This window comes from Sinocyclocheilus grahami, unplaced genomic scaffold (genome assembly GCF_001515645.1).
Source record: "Sinocyclocheilus grahami isolate Dianchi unplaced genomic scaffold, SAMN03320097.WGS_v1.1 scaffold1123.1, whole genome shotgun sequence".
Taxonomy (NCBI): Eukaryota; Metazoa; Chordata; class Actinopteri; order Cypriniformes; family Cyprinidae; genus Sinocyclocheilus; species Sinocyclocheilus grahami.
The window spans coordinates 432,720-447,897 of NW_015506302.1; the positions used below are offsets into that span (position 1 = coordinate 432,720).

General features: G+C 36.9%; 2 protein-coding genes across 5 annotated transcripts; one reads left to right on the forward strand and one right to left on the reverse strand.

Annotated features, from left to right (window-relative positions):
- Positions 1-620: 620 nt before the first annotated feature.
- LOC107567052 (mannosyl-oligosaccharide glucosidase-like) lies at positions 621-6,709 on the reverse strand. 4 transcript variants are annotated; one of them, XR_001606585.1, is made up of 6 exons: positions 6,629-6,709; positions 5,848-6,249; positions 5,525-5,748; positions 4,955-5,148; positions 1,483-4,335; positions 621-880 (listed from the first exon to the last, which is right to left on the reverse strand). XR_001606585.1 is itself a non-coding variant. In XM_016252645.1 (5 exons), exons 2-5 carry the CDS (start codon positions 6,233-6,235, stop codon positions 2,577-2,579), a joined length of 2,565 nt encoding a protein of 854 aa, XP_016108131.1. In that variant the 5' UTR covers positions 6,236-6,249; positions 6,629-6,709; the 3' UTR covers positions 1,175-2,576. The 4 variants fall into 4 exon arrangements, 3 of the variants coding, with proteins under 3 accessions (XP_016108131.1, XP_016108132.1, XP_016108133.1); XM_016252645.1 differs by lacking the exon at positions 621-880 and having other exon boundaries at positions 1,175-4,335; XM_016252646.1 differs by lacking the exon at positions 621-880 and having other exon boundaries at positions 1,175-4,335; positions 6,639-6,708.
- Positions 6,710-11,458: 4,749 nt separating this feature from the next.
- Positions 11,459-13,721, forward strand: LOC107567035 (von Willebrand factor A domain-containing protein 7-like; the record flags this gene model as incomplete). The annotated part of the gene is made up of 4 exons (XM_016252626.1): positions 11,459-11,521; positions 11,963-12,235; positions 13,131-13,224; positions 13,579-13,721. Coding segments are annotated over 4 exons (573 nt in total), but the record flags the coding sequence as incomplete, so codon positions are not given.
- Between the last annotated feature and the right edge of the window lie 1,457 nt (positions 13,722-15,178).

Sequence of the window (15,178 nt, forward strand, 5' to 3'; positions counted from 1 at the left end):
TAAAAGATATTGAAGTAAAAAAAATTTAAATAAAAAAATATCAAATACAGCATGACTCATAAACAGGCAACCTCCGATCATCATCAACAACACACTTAAACGAACACAATTCATCTACAAGCTTAGCTACCTATCCTCTTACGGGCCCCAAAAGTGTTGCTTCATTCAACTGTAAACCTACTGAATGAATAACACACAAAAATAAAATATGTATAAGACACTTTAGGTAAGCAACAGTAATTTAATACACTAATGTATGTGTAAATGACAGATTCTGAAGCTCAGATTAATAAAAGCAGAAATGCCTCTAATTAAGAATTTTTTTTAAAGTCATGCCACATAATTAATGTGTTTGAACCCCTGCACTCATTCAAGCTACAAATAAAGCACTAAACAGTGCTTAACAATAAGGATTTTTCTGCTTACTCTGTCAGCTAGTTAAGATTTTTACTTGACCTACCAACATTTTAATTTCTTGAAAAATAAATAAATAGCAATATCATTTTCTTTGTTTCAAAAAAGTTAACTATTTTCCCACAAAGCTGGAATTTATTACAGCTTTAATATAGCTCCATACATTCATTTAAAAAAAAAATTTCTGGAAAACAATACAACATACAATGCTTAAAAAATTACAGATTGGTTTGTATTTTAACATATTCTTGCTGATGCTTCCAAGGCTATCGCAAGTCATTTTTGCATTGCACAATGCATGCAATGTAAGCCATAAAAAAAGGATGTACGAGATAAATGAACGTAACGATTTCAGTGGCAACACAGAAGTGGCTGGAAAGATCAAGTGTTCTGTCAACTGGCCTGAAACACTCTCATACTGGCACAGGGTTACTGGTCCATCACGTTGAACCGTTTAAAATGCCACCTCAGATTAATAAAAGCAGAAATGCCTCTAATTAAGAATTTTTTTTAAAGTCATGCCACATAATTAATGTGTTTGAACCCCTGCACTCATTCAAACTACAAATAAAGCACTAAACAGTGCTTAACAATAAGGATTTTTCTGCTTACTCTGTCAGCTAGTTAAGATTTTTACTTGACCTACCAACATTTTAATTTCTTGAAAAATAAATAAATAGCAATATCATTTTCTTTGTTTCAAAAAAGTTCACTATTTTCCCACAAAGCTGGAATTTATTACAGCTTTAATATAGCTCCATACATTCATTTAAAAAAAAAAAAATTCTGGAAAACAATACAACATACAATGCTTAAAAAATTACAGATTGGTTTGTATTTTAACATATTCTTGCTGATGCTTCCAAGGCTATCGCAAGTCATTTTTGCATTGCACAATGCATGCAATGTAAGCCATAAAAAAAGGATGTACGAGATAAATGAACGTAACGATTTCAGTGGCAACACAGAAGTGGCTGGAAAGATCAAGTGTTCTGTCAACTGGCCTGAAACACTCTCATACTGGCACAGGGTTACTGGTCCATCACGTTGAACCGTTTAAAATGCCACCTCTCAATCCTCTGTAAAAATAGAATGTATTCTTCAGTGTTAGCATTAGTGCATAAGAAGTAAGAACCACACTCTGAATGTAAACTATATGCAGAAGAGAAATCAACCACTAGTCTTCATTTGACAATCTGGCAAGAAATGTTGACAGGGTTTCTGCACAAACACCTACCTTATGTTTACTCATTTATATGACTAAAAGAAAACTGAGACTGTCTACCGGAAACAGAATCAAATTTCATGTAGACACAGAGAATATATACTTTCCTGCAAAACAATATCAACTTTCATATTTAAACTTGTTTTTTGTTGTTGTTGTACTTAGTATATGAACATTTCTTCAAATGTTTTTACACATCCAACTAAAATTGTTAAGAAAGTACAATTAAACTGAACTGAGATGAGTTTAAATGTATTTTTTTAAGCAGAAAAGTAAAGATTGTTAAGACTAACTTAGAATGCTGGCATGACAAAGGCTTCTTTGAAAAAAAAAAAAAAAAAAAGTCTTAAAATGTCTAGACCTTACAAACAGAAAGAATCAATTCAGCATATTACTTTTTCTGTCATTGCAATTCAACTTGCTGTGAATTGTGGCCAATTCAATTCAAATTCTAAAACATGAATTATATACAGTACAAAGAGAGCAAATCTCCAATCCTATTTATAATCAAAGTAAATTACATAACACTTTTTTTAAAAACACCATCCATAAAGAGATATGATTGTAATATAAAGTATAGGATTCAATTAATCTGAAGAATGATTTTATAGAACGTTTTTAATTTATTCTGTTAAATGAAGCCAAACAGCAATGGACCAAAATAAGTGCACAGTCTCCTCCTGGTTCACACAGATGATACCGTTTTGTCTGATCCAGAAAAAGCCCATGGCTTTTCGAACCTGAGGATATAATCACATTAAACTGGACGTAAAACGGAAATATTTAAAGAGGACTCTTCATTATTATATTAAATTAACAAATAAAAAAATCCACCAGTTATCTAAATGATGTAAAAATGAATTACATTTTGTTGTAATAAACATATGGCACCAGTTGACCTTGATTTATCATTCTGATTCTGGCCTGCTACTGATTTTTAATACTCTTCAGCCATTATCAGTACAGTCAGAGCCGACCATCCAGTAAAGGGGTGACTACCCTGCCCCCTTCCAGTGCTATCATTGTACTGTTCCCAGATGTATCCAGTTTCCATATACTGCTTGTAAACATTATTGATAAGGTTAGTCCTGAGATCTTGATATAGGGTAGCTGCCTTCTTTTTGTATGGCCCTTCTATGCTGCCATAGTGATGCAGTGCTCTAACTGCCAGGTAGTTGATGTTGATCCAGATCGGTCCTCGCCAGTAGGGGGCATCGTGTTCCGTGTTCCTCTTCATGTAGAGGGGATCGGAGTGCGAGAGCGAGCGCAGGCCATAGGGTGTCCAAATGCGTTCAGGATCTTGAATATCCTGCAAAATATGCTCTATTTTTGGCGAATCTGGTGTCAGAATTTGTAGCAAGAACGGAAAAAGGCTAACATAGCCTAATGCATTCACATACTGGAGCTTAGGGGCTTTACGAAAAGAGCGAACCAACCGTGTGACTGGGAACTGGTGCCGTGGTTGTCCAGGAGGCACGAACACTTTCTCCTGCTGAAGTGAGACCGCCTGGGTGTGATTTCCATAATCACTGAAGGCGTGCAGATTCTCGGACCAATGCAGTTCGTTTAACAGGTCATTATTACTGAGAGTACGGTGGGTGTTTTCGTACACCAGGTGGGGTTCCCCAAGTATTCGTGCTACATTTGCCATGATGCCAGAGGCCAGGGTCATCCAGCAATACAAGTCCACATGCCTCTCATCAGCAGATGGGTGGGAAGCCCTTGGGTAGTCGTCCAGGCCAGAGGTCAGGGTCTTGGGATTTAGGAAAAGGTTGGTGTCTTTGTCCCGGCCTCGCCAGCGGTAGGAGTTGGCCATTGGTCCAGCTTGTGTGGTATTAAACCACTCAAACCAAATCTGCAGTCTTGGATACAACCTTCTCAGTAAAGGAATCATGGTTTGAGACAACTCTGGTTGAGCATTAAGCTGCTCTAGTAACTCCTGTAGGGCCAGGAAGAGCGTGGGTGGGTTAGCATTTTTGTTGTGCTGCACTATAAACTCGGATGGTACTTTACTGCGTGCTTCATCATCCAAGATTTGTTCGCGTGGGATCCAGCCCTCTATATTGATAAGATCAAGCCAGTGTGCAATGACTTCCTTTGTTAACTGAGTGTCCCATTTGCGGATGAGAAGTTGATGAAATCCTTCATCCCAAAGAAAGCCCCTTGGAAAGAAAGAGCGAGATGGTACTGCCGTAAACAGCAGACCCTCAGGGTAAAGCACAGGGTGCTCATTATAAACCGATTGTACCACAGACTGTCCGTAGAAATATCCCATGCCACCAAGCATGTTGCTTAAAGCTGCCTTAGCAAATTTAATCTGTGAAGATGTGAACCCTTTAGCTTGGAGGCCAAATGTACTCTCAAACTTCTCGTCAAATGCCACCTTACGCTTCTCCAGCTCATCTGTAAGCATCGAGCCCACAAGTTGATTCGGTCGTTCTCGGAAGCTCCCGGATTCAAACAAAACTTCAATCTGGAAAGGGGTTTGAACTGTTACTTGATGCACCACAAAATCACTCTCCATCTTAAGATCTTTCTGTTGGTTCTGGTGGTTAGTGACTTTGTAAGAATCCACAGCAAAATAAAATCTTTTTTCACCTTTAGGAGGACTGAAATCAAACTTGTGATTTAGGCTGTTCTTCACTATATCTGTTAGCTTATCAAGGCCAGGGCTCTTAGTTTGCAAGTAATTATATCTGAAAAGAAAAAGAGTAAAACAATACAGTAACTTGTTAAAATAACAATATGACAGAAAACATTATTTTATCATATTTTTTTTCTCACACTCCTCCATTCTGTTCATCTGAGATAATAGTGATATATTATAGCTCAGTGGTAGAGCATTGCGTTAGCAGCGCAAAAATATTGTGGGTTCGATTCCCAGGGAACACACATACTGGTAAAAAAAAATGTATAGCCTGAATGCACTGAAAGTCGCTTTGGATAAAAGCGTCTGCTAAATGCATAAATTATATTATTAATTATTATTAAATTATAAGATTTTGTGTTTGAGAAGCAAGTGAAGATTTCATGTTTTTTAAAATACACAGTTTCAAAACTAAAATTGTTTACCATGTTTTGTTGCTTTGTATAAAGGTATAATTAATCAGTAAATAATATATATTAACAAATATCAGTAACTATTACTAACAGAATACTATAATAAATGTAGTTTTAATGTATTATTACTATTATATTATTTATTCTGTTGCAGTAAATTACTGCTAAAAACCTACAATCCTCCCTATTACTAATACTATTGTTCACAAAGCTACTTATTACAAAAGTTTGTAGTTCACAATAAATGTAAGATACCTGGCATATTTGCCACTAGCACCTTCCCCTGCAGTGGGCTTGCCAAATGTGATCTTGAAGTTGCCAAGCTCCTCAGATGTTCCAGTCACAGTGCTCAAGCGATTTTTCTCCTCTACATGAGCCTGCAAGGAACCTTGAACATCTGTAGCTGTGTAGAACATCAGCGAGATCACAGGAGCTGAGGCAGCAGTGCTCTGCCAATCAGAAACATAGATCAGATTTGAACTTTAACTTTAATTTCTGCTTCTTGGATATTTTTTTATAGAGGATGTCACAATAAGAAGCAATTTCTTGCAATGGAATATTTCCTAGTAAAAAATATGGAAAGATCCATGAATTTTTACGTTTTTTTTTTTTTTGTTACTCCTCAATTTTAAAATCTCCTGATATTTCCAGGTTTCCATGACTGTGAGAATCCTGACATCCCCAGCCTATGTGCACTGAAAACAACCAACATCTTTGTTCTATAATACTCCTACAATGTTAGAATTAAATATCCTTTTATTTTACAATATTAGAGTAATAAATCAGTTAAACACACAAACTGTAAGAGCATTACTCTTAACTTACATGTTGTTTTGCAGTAATCCTCCAAGTCCAGTCTCCACCATGATCTCCACCCATACGCTTCACAAACTCTGTGGTCAGGGTGAAATCACGGTCATGTACCTCCTGGACTCCAAAAGAGACTCCGTCATGCATCAGCCATCCGTAGCCCAGCAAATGGTCCCCTTGCTCACAAGTGTGCCTAAGATTTCCATCCATTTCAGCAAACTGACGCATCCACATTAAGCCTAATTAAATCAATAGAAAAAGGCAGGCTTGTAATAACATCACAAAAACAAGTAAAAATATAGAAATGGTGCATAAAGTGTGAATATGAAGCACCCCACCTGTCACAACAGATCTGGGACTTCTTGTTTTCATCCCAAAGTACACCTGGGGCCGATAAGTACCCCAATATCTTTCAGGAGACACAGCAGGACTTGAGCTATTAGCATCCAAGACCCGTGGAGAGGGGTGCAAGGTCACAACCCTCCTGGCCAAGGATGAGCGCATATAAAGGGCATAGAAGAACCAGATGAGACTGAAGATACACAAACCGATGGATATATTGATAAACATCTTCCCAATGTCAGTTTTCTTCTTTTTCTCCTTGCGTGGGGGAGCAGGTGTTTTTTCCTCCTTTCTTGGGTTAGGTACTCCATCACCTATTGCAACCCTCTTCCTCCGCCTACCCATCTTTCTTTTGACCTGACCAAGCTGGTTTGGGGACGACATTCATTCAAATGTACCTTCAAATCACCACAAGTCAAGAGGTTTTGACTACAGTTAGCACAGTGATTGCAGCATAAGAAGCCCATATACTACTGGTATATGCATTTCTGTCCTATAGTAATGCATTTATGGGAATATATGCCCCTAAAACAGGACTAGAATTTTACACCTGTCTATGTACAAAATGCTAGTACAAACTATGTACAAACTGCTGGCCTACTGAACAAAAGAATGAGGAAATGAATGAATGAGCGAGCGAAAGAACTGATGAATGAATGAAATTCAGATCGTCAGTGTCTATTTAACGCGTCTGCAGGTATCATTATTTCTGTACTAAATGTGAACGATGCAATGAGCAAAGTAACTATAACAAGGCAAACATAATTTATATTTGACCTTATGTTACCTTGTGTACGTGTCAGTTCTCTACTGAAGTTTGTAATCAGCAACACGGACACTTCCGCATTGTTTTGCGAAGCTGACGACAATCGTAGATGCATTGTGACTGTTATTCAAAATAAAAGTCCTTCAGCGGCATACACCTTACATCAACATTTTTAAAATGAAAGCACTGTCAGCATTTACTCATCACCATGTCGTTCACAGCTGTAGAACATAAAAGAAGATATTTTGAAAAATGTCTCGGTGTATTTTTTTATTTATTTAGTTCTTCCTATTCCATCAATGGTCCACACTCCAGCCCAGTAAGTGGCGGGAATGCAATTATCGTCTGTTTGCCAACCGCCATAAAACTCCAAAAGAAGAAAAATAATGTCTCAGCCAAGCGGCAACCTCTCTCGTGAAGCCAACAAGGAAGTGACTTAAACTGTAATTCATCAACTGGCCGCTAGAGGCTGGCTGCAAAAGGGAGTCAATCCCATAGACTCCCCGTCTTAAAATGCCCAACTTTACAGCAGAAAAAAACATGTTTACAGCCTGGTTCAAAAAAATATTTTGCCCTTCATGACAACTGTGAGGGGGGTTAATTTTTTTATAACTCATTTAAATTATAGTAAGCCTTAAAGTTCTGCATAATTAAGGGCGTGGCCACTTGAGTGACAGGTGGATTGCCGCTGCTGTCACCACCGTCGAGCTAGGTGGGCGTGGCTTCAGCAACCTGCTCCCGCCTCTTTGCCCATTTTCGATTATCCGGGAGTGACGCGCGGTGACGCGCTGCCACGATGGCGACGCCCACTTTTGAGCTTCAAAAACGCTCTTCGAAAAATCTACGGGTGACGTCACGGACACTACGTCCATGTTTTTATACAGTCTATGGTCTCAGCGTTTTTGTGCATACAGTGAAAGACAAGGGGTCCAATGTTTGTTTGTTTTTTGGATCCCATTGCCTTTCATATATCTTTTTTTGTGTTCTACAGAACACAAGCCTGTCCTTGTGTTCAGCCTGTCACAGGAGCTGCTGAAACAGTTCTATTCCGCCATTATTGAATCTGTCCTCTGCACTTCTATAACTGTCTGGTTCAGCTCAGCTACCAAATCTGACCTCAGAAGACTTCAGAGGGTAGTCCGGACTGCTGAACGAATCATTGGTACAACCCTCCCTTCTCTCCAAGAACTGTACTCGTCCAGAGTGAGCAAAAGGGCTGGCAGAATCACTCTGGACCCCTCACATCCAGCACACTCCCTCTTTGAACGGTTGCCATCTGGTCGACGCTACAGAGCTCTGAGCACCAGAACGACCAGACACAGGAACAGTTTCTTCCCTCAGGCCATCCATCTCATGAACACTTGACAATAACTGTGGAACACACACTATTTATTCACTCATACACTTATTTATGTAACACACATACTCAGTCTACATTTCAATTTGCACATAATATACCTGTACATACAACTGTCTATTGTAATATACATGTACAGACAATTGTCGATTTGTATATTTTGATTCCTTATTTACTTGTTCTATTTGTTATTTATTTTTATTTTTTATTATCTGTGTTTTTGTTCTGTCACTGTCATTCTGTTACACTGTGGAAGCTTCTGTCACGAAAACAAATTCCTCGTATGTGTAAACATACCTGGCAATAAAGCTCATTCTGATTCTGATTCAGAAGTAGGCTATACCCAGATAGCACACGTACATCATCTGCGGAGTACAAACATCTGATAGACGTCTTTAAGATGTCAGTTTCCATTCATTATAAATCATAAACGTCTGAAATATCTCGTCTATTTGACATCTGATAAGAAATGTCCTATAGACTATTGCAGATGAGCAAACACTCTAAAAAACACGTCTTGCAGATGTAAATGCAGACGTCTCCGTGATGTACGTGTGCTGCAGGGTATGAATGACATGGTGAGAAAATTATGTTAGAATTTTCTTTTTTGGGAGTGAACTACACATTTAATACTTGATCATTTATGTATTTATATAGCCTAACACTGATTCCATTCAAGGTTTTAAAATTGAGTCAAATTTATGACTATAGTAGGGGGAGAGTGGGGACGTTGTAACAAGGGGCAACATGGCTTATTTCTTCAATCAGGAATGAGCTACAGATATGATATTCATACTGTACATGCTCAATTAGCCCCTCATCCTTCCTGAAAGAAAACAGCCACATGTGACCATTCCTTTTACAAAAACTAATTTTCATATTTAAAAAAGTATTTTTTTATGATCAAATTGTTTTGTCATACTGTCTAAGCTGTTTGCGTGAAGCACTTTAGTGCTTAAAATCATTTTAATAAGTGTTTTCTTAACTTCTCATTGGCATAGCTAGCATGTGTAATTTCATAGATTAATAAAAAATTGACCCTGACCCTTTCAATACTCAAGTATCTCTCCTTTTTACTCAAGTAAATAGGTTAACTGCTAGTCAGTCAAACTAGTTCTTAAGACACTCTAAACATAGTGGTTATGAAACTGGCCCTAGTTCAGTAAACTTTGACAGAAGTTAACAGAAGGATATAATTAAATTTCAGTCTCTTGATTTTGATTAAATTTATATTTTGTAGTTCAAATGTACTGTAATAATAACCAAAACATGGTTGTTAGCCTACTTGTTACTCGAACATGTTTTTTCCCCCCATTTAGTATTCTTTGTTTTTATACAGCCAGGTTAACTTATTGAAGACCATGCTGTGCACAAATAAAATAAAGAAATTGCAAAATTATATTTAAGAATGATTTGAATTGCATTTTAATAAATGTTGCAACACCCCCTGTGGCGGATCCTGGCATGGTTAATAGGAAGCTTCCTCGGGCGGCTTTTATCTCTTCTATAAAATGTTGGGCGGTTTCTATAGCGTTATCTTAATGACAAATGTCGAGAGCGCTGTAGTCTAATGATAGCGCATCCATGTAATGCGCGAGCATGAATCTCTCCACTCGCAAGCGAATTTCCTTCCCTATCACAAAACTGGACATGCTCTTTAAAATATACAGTGTTCTCTTATGAATTGGCTGCTCTCGCTCAGATATTGCGTGTGCACGCTCAAACTTTGTCCTTGCATCATTGAAGACAAGGTAAGAGCTTTTTTTAAATTCAGGTGAAGAGTATCCAACTAAATGGAAGCAAGATAATATAGTCAGCCTTCTTTAGTTATTTATTTTGTTACTTAATAAGGTACTTATTTGAGTTAAGTGGCTATTGTAAATATGCATTTATTAAATTATTTTATTTTATTTAGTGCATGTGTATTTAGTTGTTTTTGTATATAGATCTACAATAAAAGCGTATCAACCAGGCCCGGTTTAATATTGTCCCCATCCATTGCTATAGTTATCACTATGTCACTGCTATTTCGAGAGTGAATTCCCGAAACTTTGCAAAGTGTGTGTGGCAGAAAAACAAAAGTTGTACATTTTGAATGGATTATAGCCTAGAAAGCTCACAAAGAGTGCACCCTTTAAAAAGCTGTCACCCTTTGTTCATCGCGATCTCACAAAGTTCTGTTATGACCAATGAATCTCTCTACACCGTGCGATCAATACACTCTGTATGTTATAATGAGAGGTTTGGATTGTATAACTTATCACAGAACAAACACAGGTGTGTGTTGTAGCCTTTAGATACCAGACAAAACCAGCATGTTCTGTCAAGAGGATGATGAAAGTGTTTTCATTTGGGTAAAGCCTTTAAGTGCCTTTAAGTGTTTTTATTATTGAATTTGTACAATTTCTCACGTGGTAGCCTAACATCTAATTTATTTGATTTTATTCAACCCCAAAATATTAACCTAAATAATACATTAGGTTACAGTGGGGAAAAAAAGGTTAGGTGAGGTAGAAATGGCTCCCTAAGATAACGTTAAAAAGTTTAAAATGTTCAAGACATGCACCTGGTCAGTTGCAACATTTGACTTTGTCTATTCAAGTGTAAATTGTACATATATTATCATATGTGCACTTGTTATAGCAGTGTGGGTGTGGCTTTATTGTATTAAAATTTTGTCTTTCCAACACAAACTGTCTCTGAGAAACTGAAAAAAATGCAAAAAGTGTTCCAACCATCCCCACTCTCCCCCTAATTAATAAATTTTCCCAAAATGCGGAAATGGTCTACAACATTGAATGTTTTCAATAGCCTAATACATTTCTATACTTAACTCCAAAAAGTTATAGAGATATTGCAAAATGTTTCAGAACATAACATATGGCAAAATAGATGTAATTTTCAGGTCAGACAGGAGCTGGTCGTGCTTTTCAACCAACTTAACAAAACAATGAGTTTTTTTGTGCGATTCAAAGTGAAAGTATTTGTGAATGCATGTATCTTTGAATGCAATTGATTGCTATTCATACTTTTTTTGTGCAAATCTTTCTTCTGAAAGTAACCTAACCAGACTGTTCAGATAAAAGTAGTACAGCTAAACTGACAGATAAATAAAACCGGTTTGAGGCACATTCCATCATTTAAGGGCCACCTTCTAGACTGATATATAAATGGTCCTTCATAGGTAGAACGATTTACAGTATAATTGTGCATGGCGTGAATAAACAGCAGAGAATCCTCTTCAGGTTGTTATCAAGGATTGAGGTATAATAGCCATTTCATAATATTTATCTTATTTGTCTTTAAGTTTGTGATTATGCATATCTTTTTTCTTTTCTTTTCAGATTAAGCCATAATGACTCAAAGTTCACTCTGTACAATTATCATCCTCTTTGTCATTCTGCACAACAAAGAAAGGATTCTGGCTTTTAAGGTTCTCCTAACTAGTTCCATTACCCACCAAGAAATAACGCAAAAAGCAATTTTACAAACAACAGCAGAAGTCTGTAGGGCTCAGGCACTTCAACAAGGAAGACATTTTGTGCAGGTGGGCGAATTAGTCATTATTTTGTTGTGAAATTGATTCATTAACTTCCAAAACTGATTTTTGTTTGTTTGTTTTTTAGTTTGAGGGCATAAATAAATTACTACATCAGAAATACACATTATGACAACATATTTAAAACATTGTAAACTGCAAAGGTAGCTGTGCTAGAAATGACTGAACAGAATTTTCTTTTACAAACTTTCTCGCACTTGCAAGTTCATGTCATACTAAAGCCCAAAGTCAGTCTTTTGATTTCTGCAAACACTGTCCACATGCGCAGGTCCATTTTTCTCGTGGCATGGACAATAGTGAATGTGCAAATGATTGAAAAAAGAAGAACCAACTAGATACATTAAATGTGTCTATCCATTCATTTTCACGAATGAAAATTATCAAAAGGAAATTACTTTAAGTCAGTGTTTGCATGTCTTTCTGTTTCAGCCAAGTGTGTTGACAGTTGAGTCTCTGACAAAAGCTTGCTCGTCTCCTGAATCAGCCAAAAGTTTCCAACAAGCCATTAGTAGAGTTTGCAGTAAAAATGCCTGGGTTGATGGAAAACACTTGCCGAGTGCAAGACATCACTTTGATGGTGAGACTTTTTTGGAGGGCCGGGACCTCATCACAGAAGGTGTCAAAGCTGTTAAAGCTGCTGCCCAACAGGGTAATTATGAAACTGCAAGAAAGAAGCTGGGTGAGACTCTACATACTCTACAGGTGTGTCAATAGAAAGAACTATCATCTGTCCCACACTTTTTATGACATTTGTAGATAAGGACAAATTTCTGGCAGAACTGATGCAAATAAGTAATTGCATATAGCGGATTCATTTTATATATATACCCTAACCCTAAGTATTCAGACCCTTTGCTCAGTATTTAGTAGAAGCACCCTTTTGATCTAATACAGCCATGAGTCTTTTTGGGAAAGATGCAACAAGTTTTTCACACCTGGATTTGGGGATCCTCTGCCATTCCTACTTGCAGATCCTCTCCAGTTCTGTCAGGTTGAATGGTAAACGTATTTCACCAAGTACAACATGTTCCTGGATTAGCATAACGGTCCAAACATATAGACTTAACCCAATCCCTACCCCTAAACCTAACCCTACCCATAATTTATTCCTAAAATCAGTAAGAAATGATAGCTGATTAACAAGGGTGTAGAAGCACCTAACCCTGATCGTAAGCTTAAAACAGATATTTCCTGAAAAGTTATCCCTCAATTCTGATTGGTTGATAGGAATGTTGTTCCAGGATCAACAAGGATGTTGATCCAGGAACATGTTGTACTTGGTCAAATCATGCTCACCAATCCCGCAGCTCTAAAATGTCTTTAAAAATGTCAATAAAAAAAAGAATAAATAAAATAAAATAAAAAGGGTATTCTGGAGTCAAGGAAAAATGAGGCAAAGAAGGGTTAACTGATTTAGCAGAGCCCACAAACCCAAAGACGATACAAATTGATTGATTAAAGGGATAGTTCAACCGAAAATGATAATTATGCCATAATGTAATCACCCTCATGTCATTCCAAAGCTGTATGACTTTCTATTCTCAGAGTTTGTGAAATGTGTAATCAAAACCATTTGCTTCTTTGTATGTCTTTAAAGGATTTCTACAGTCACAGCAACTGGATAGAACTGGGGAACCTATTCCCATACTCCAACCTGATCAGACCTGATAGCAAAATAGACAACATTGCAGGTATGGAAAACAATGAAAGTGGCATTATATCTCTTTCTGTTCTATGCATTTCATGTATTCAACAGTTTTTGTGCTTATTGCAAATCATTAATACACCGTTTTTAAGCCACTACTGACATACTGTATGGTTAATTGACAAGTGATGTCTGAGCCATGAACAAAATGTTTTTAAAAAATGCACTTTTTAGTGGCTTTTCATTAATCGTCGAAATGAACTCACAAGTTCACACGCTCATTGAACACTAAACTAAATCAAATTATTGAATCAAACTAACTTCAAAATGCCCCACATCTAGAATCTAAGCAAAATTCATATGCTGTGCAAAAAATATTGTTGGATTTCTATATTTAAAGAACCTACAAGACCCACTTGTAGAAACTGTAATGGAGGTAACTGTAGCAACAACATATTGGAAGACATCATGCAAGAGAAAATACTGACATCAGGATACTTTGGATTCTTCAAACAACCTGGTACTGAAATCTTGATATCCTAACAATCAATCAATCAATCAATCAATCAATACAGTTTACACTAATCAATACATATTGAATATTACAGGAAAATTTTATTACAGGAGGTTTATTTGACATTTCAAGTAAGTTTACACCCAAAGGTGGAATCAATAAAGATACACGATCATCTGAGCATGGTTACCTTCATGACAATGCTGCGACAGTGGCCATCGCTGCGACCAGAGAACTCTTAGAAGACATTAGAGGTTATTTGGGAGACTCTAACTTTTTGAGGTAGGTTTTAATGTTTTTTTTCCATACTGTGTTTGAATGAATCATTACATCTGCTTTTTAATCAGATGGCATGATCAGTTAATTATATGTGCCCCCGAATGATAGACCCAAGTAAATTCCACAAGAAGAATCATCAGAGAAATTCTGGCTTACATAGTGACTTAATAATACAGCACTCATGGTGCTGTCAGACAAATGCCTTTATTTCAGTTGGCATTAACATGCCAGACTGCATCATCACCAAATCAGAACACAGCACATTTACATTTGTCCACATATATCAATTATGCATCCAGATAATCTGATCTCTTTTCCCCAGGGAATATTTAAATCAGACATACACAATTAATAATAAATATAATTATGACTGTAAAAATATTGATTACCTATAGGTCCAGTCATCCAAGTCATCAACAATTGAATTTACAATGTATTTTTTTCTCAGTACTGAGTATTGTTATCAATCACAGACATGTTTGTTTGAGTGCACAAACACAATACCAATCATATTCAGTGTGCGACACTGAGTTCTGTACTCTTGCTAATGTTCTTAATAACAATAAATTGTGGACATAGTGTAAATATGAAATTCATTGTGTAGTCTTGACAGTTTCACTGACTGTTAATGGGACTTTTTGGGAGATTTAAATCATTAAGTCGGCACTGAACTAAAGTGATTGACTGCATCAGTTGTAGAGGTCACAATACAGGAAAAGCAGATCTGAATACATTCCGATGACTGTATGTTTACACTTGTCTTTTCATATGTGGACAACATCTGGAAAGAGGTTGCATTTCAATGCCAAGTGTAAATGTAGCAAACAAAAAGTCATACATGCACCAGCAATTAAAATTAATATAGAATTAGTTGAAAAATAAATTCCTTTGGACTGTAGGTCTTTAAATGAAATTATTGTAGGGCTTTATGCAACCTTTTCAAGCAATCGTGAATCCTTTTCAAGCAATCGTTTCGGTCTTTCTCCTTTAGATTGATGGGATTCTCTCAGAATTCAGTACTGTGCTTTGCAATTGATACTACAGGCAGCATGGGAGATGACATTGATGAAGTACGACGAGTCACTTCTGAAATCACCGACAAGATGAGAGACGCTGTATCAGAGTACATTCTGGTGCCATTTAATGATCCTGGTAAGAGACGTTTTTTTACTTGATTTAATTTCACAGAGAATATGTGTGTACCTCT

Coding starts and splice junctions, on each gene's coding strand:
- LOC107567052 (XM_016252645.1), bottom strand. CDS start 6,235: ATGTCGTCCCCAAACCAGCTTGGTCAGGTCAAAAGAAAGATGGGTAGG. Junction 5,749..5,847: donor TCCCAGATCTGTTGTGACAG/GTGGGGTGCTTC, acceptor TGATTTAATTAG/GCTTAATGTGGATGCGTCAG. Junction 5,149..5,524: donor GGATTACTGCAAAACAACAT/GTAAGTTAAGAG, acceptor TCTGATTGGCAG/AGCACTGCTGCCTCAGCTCC.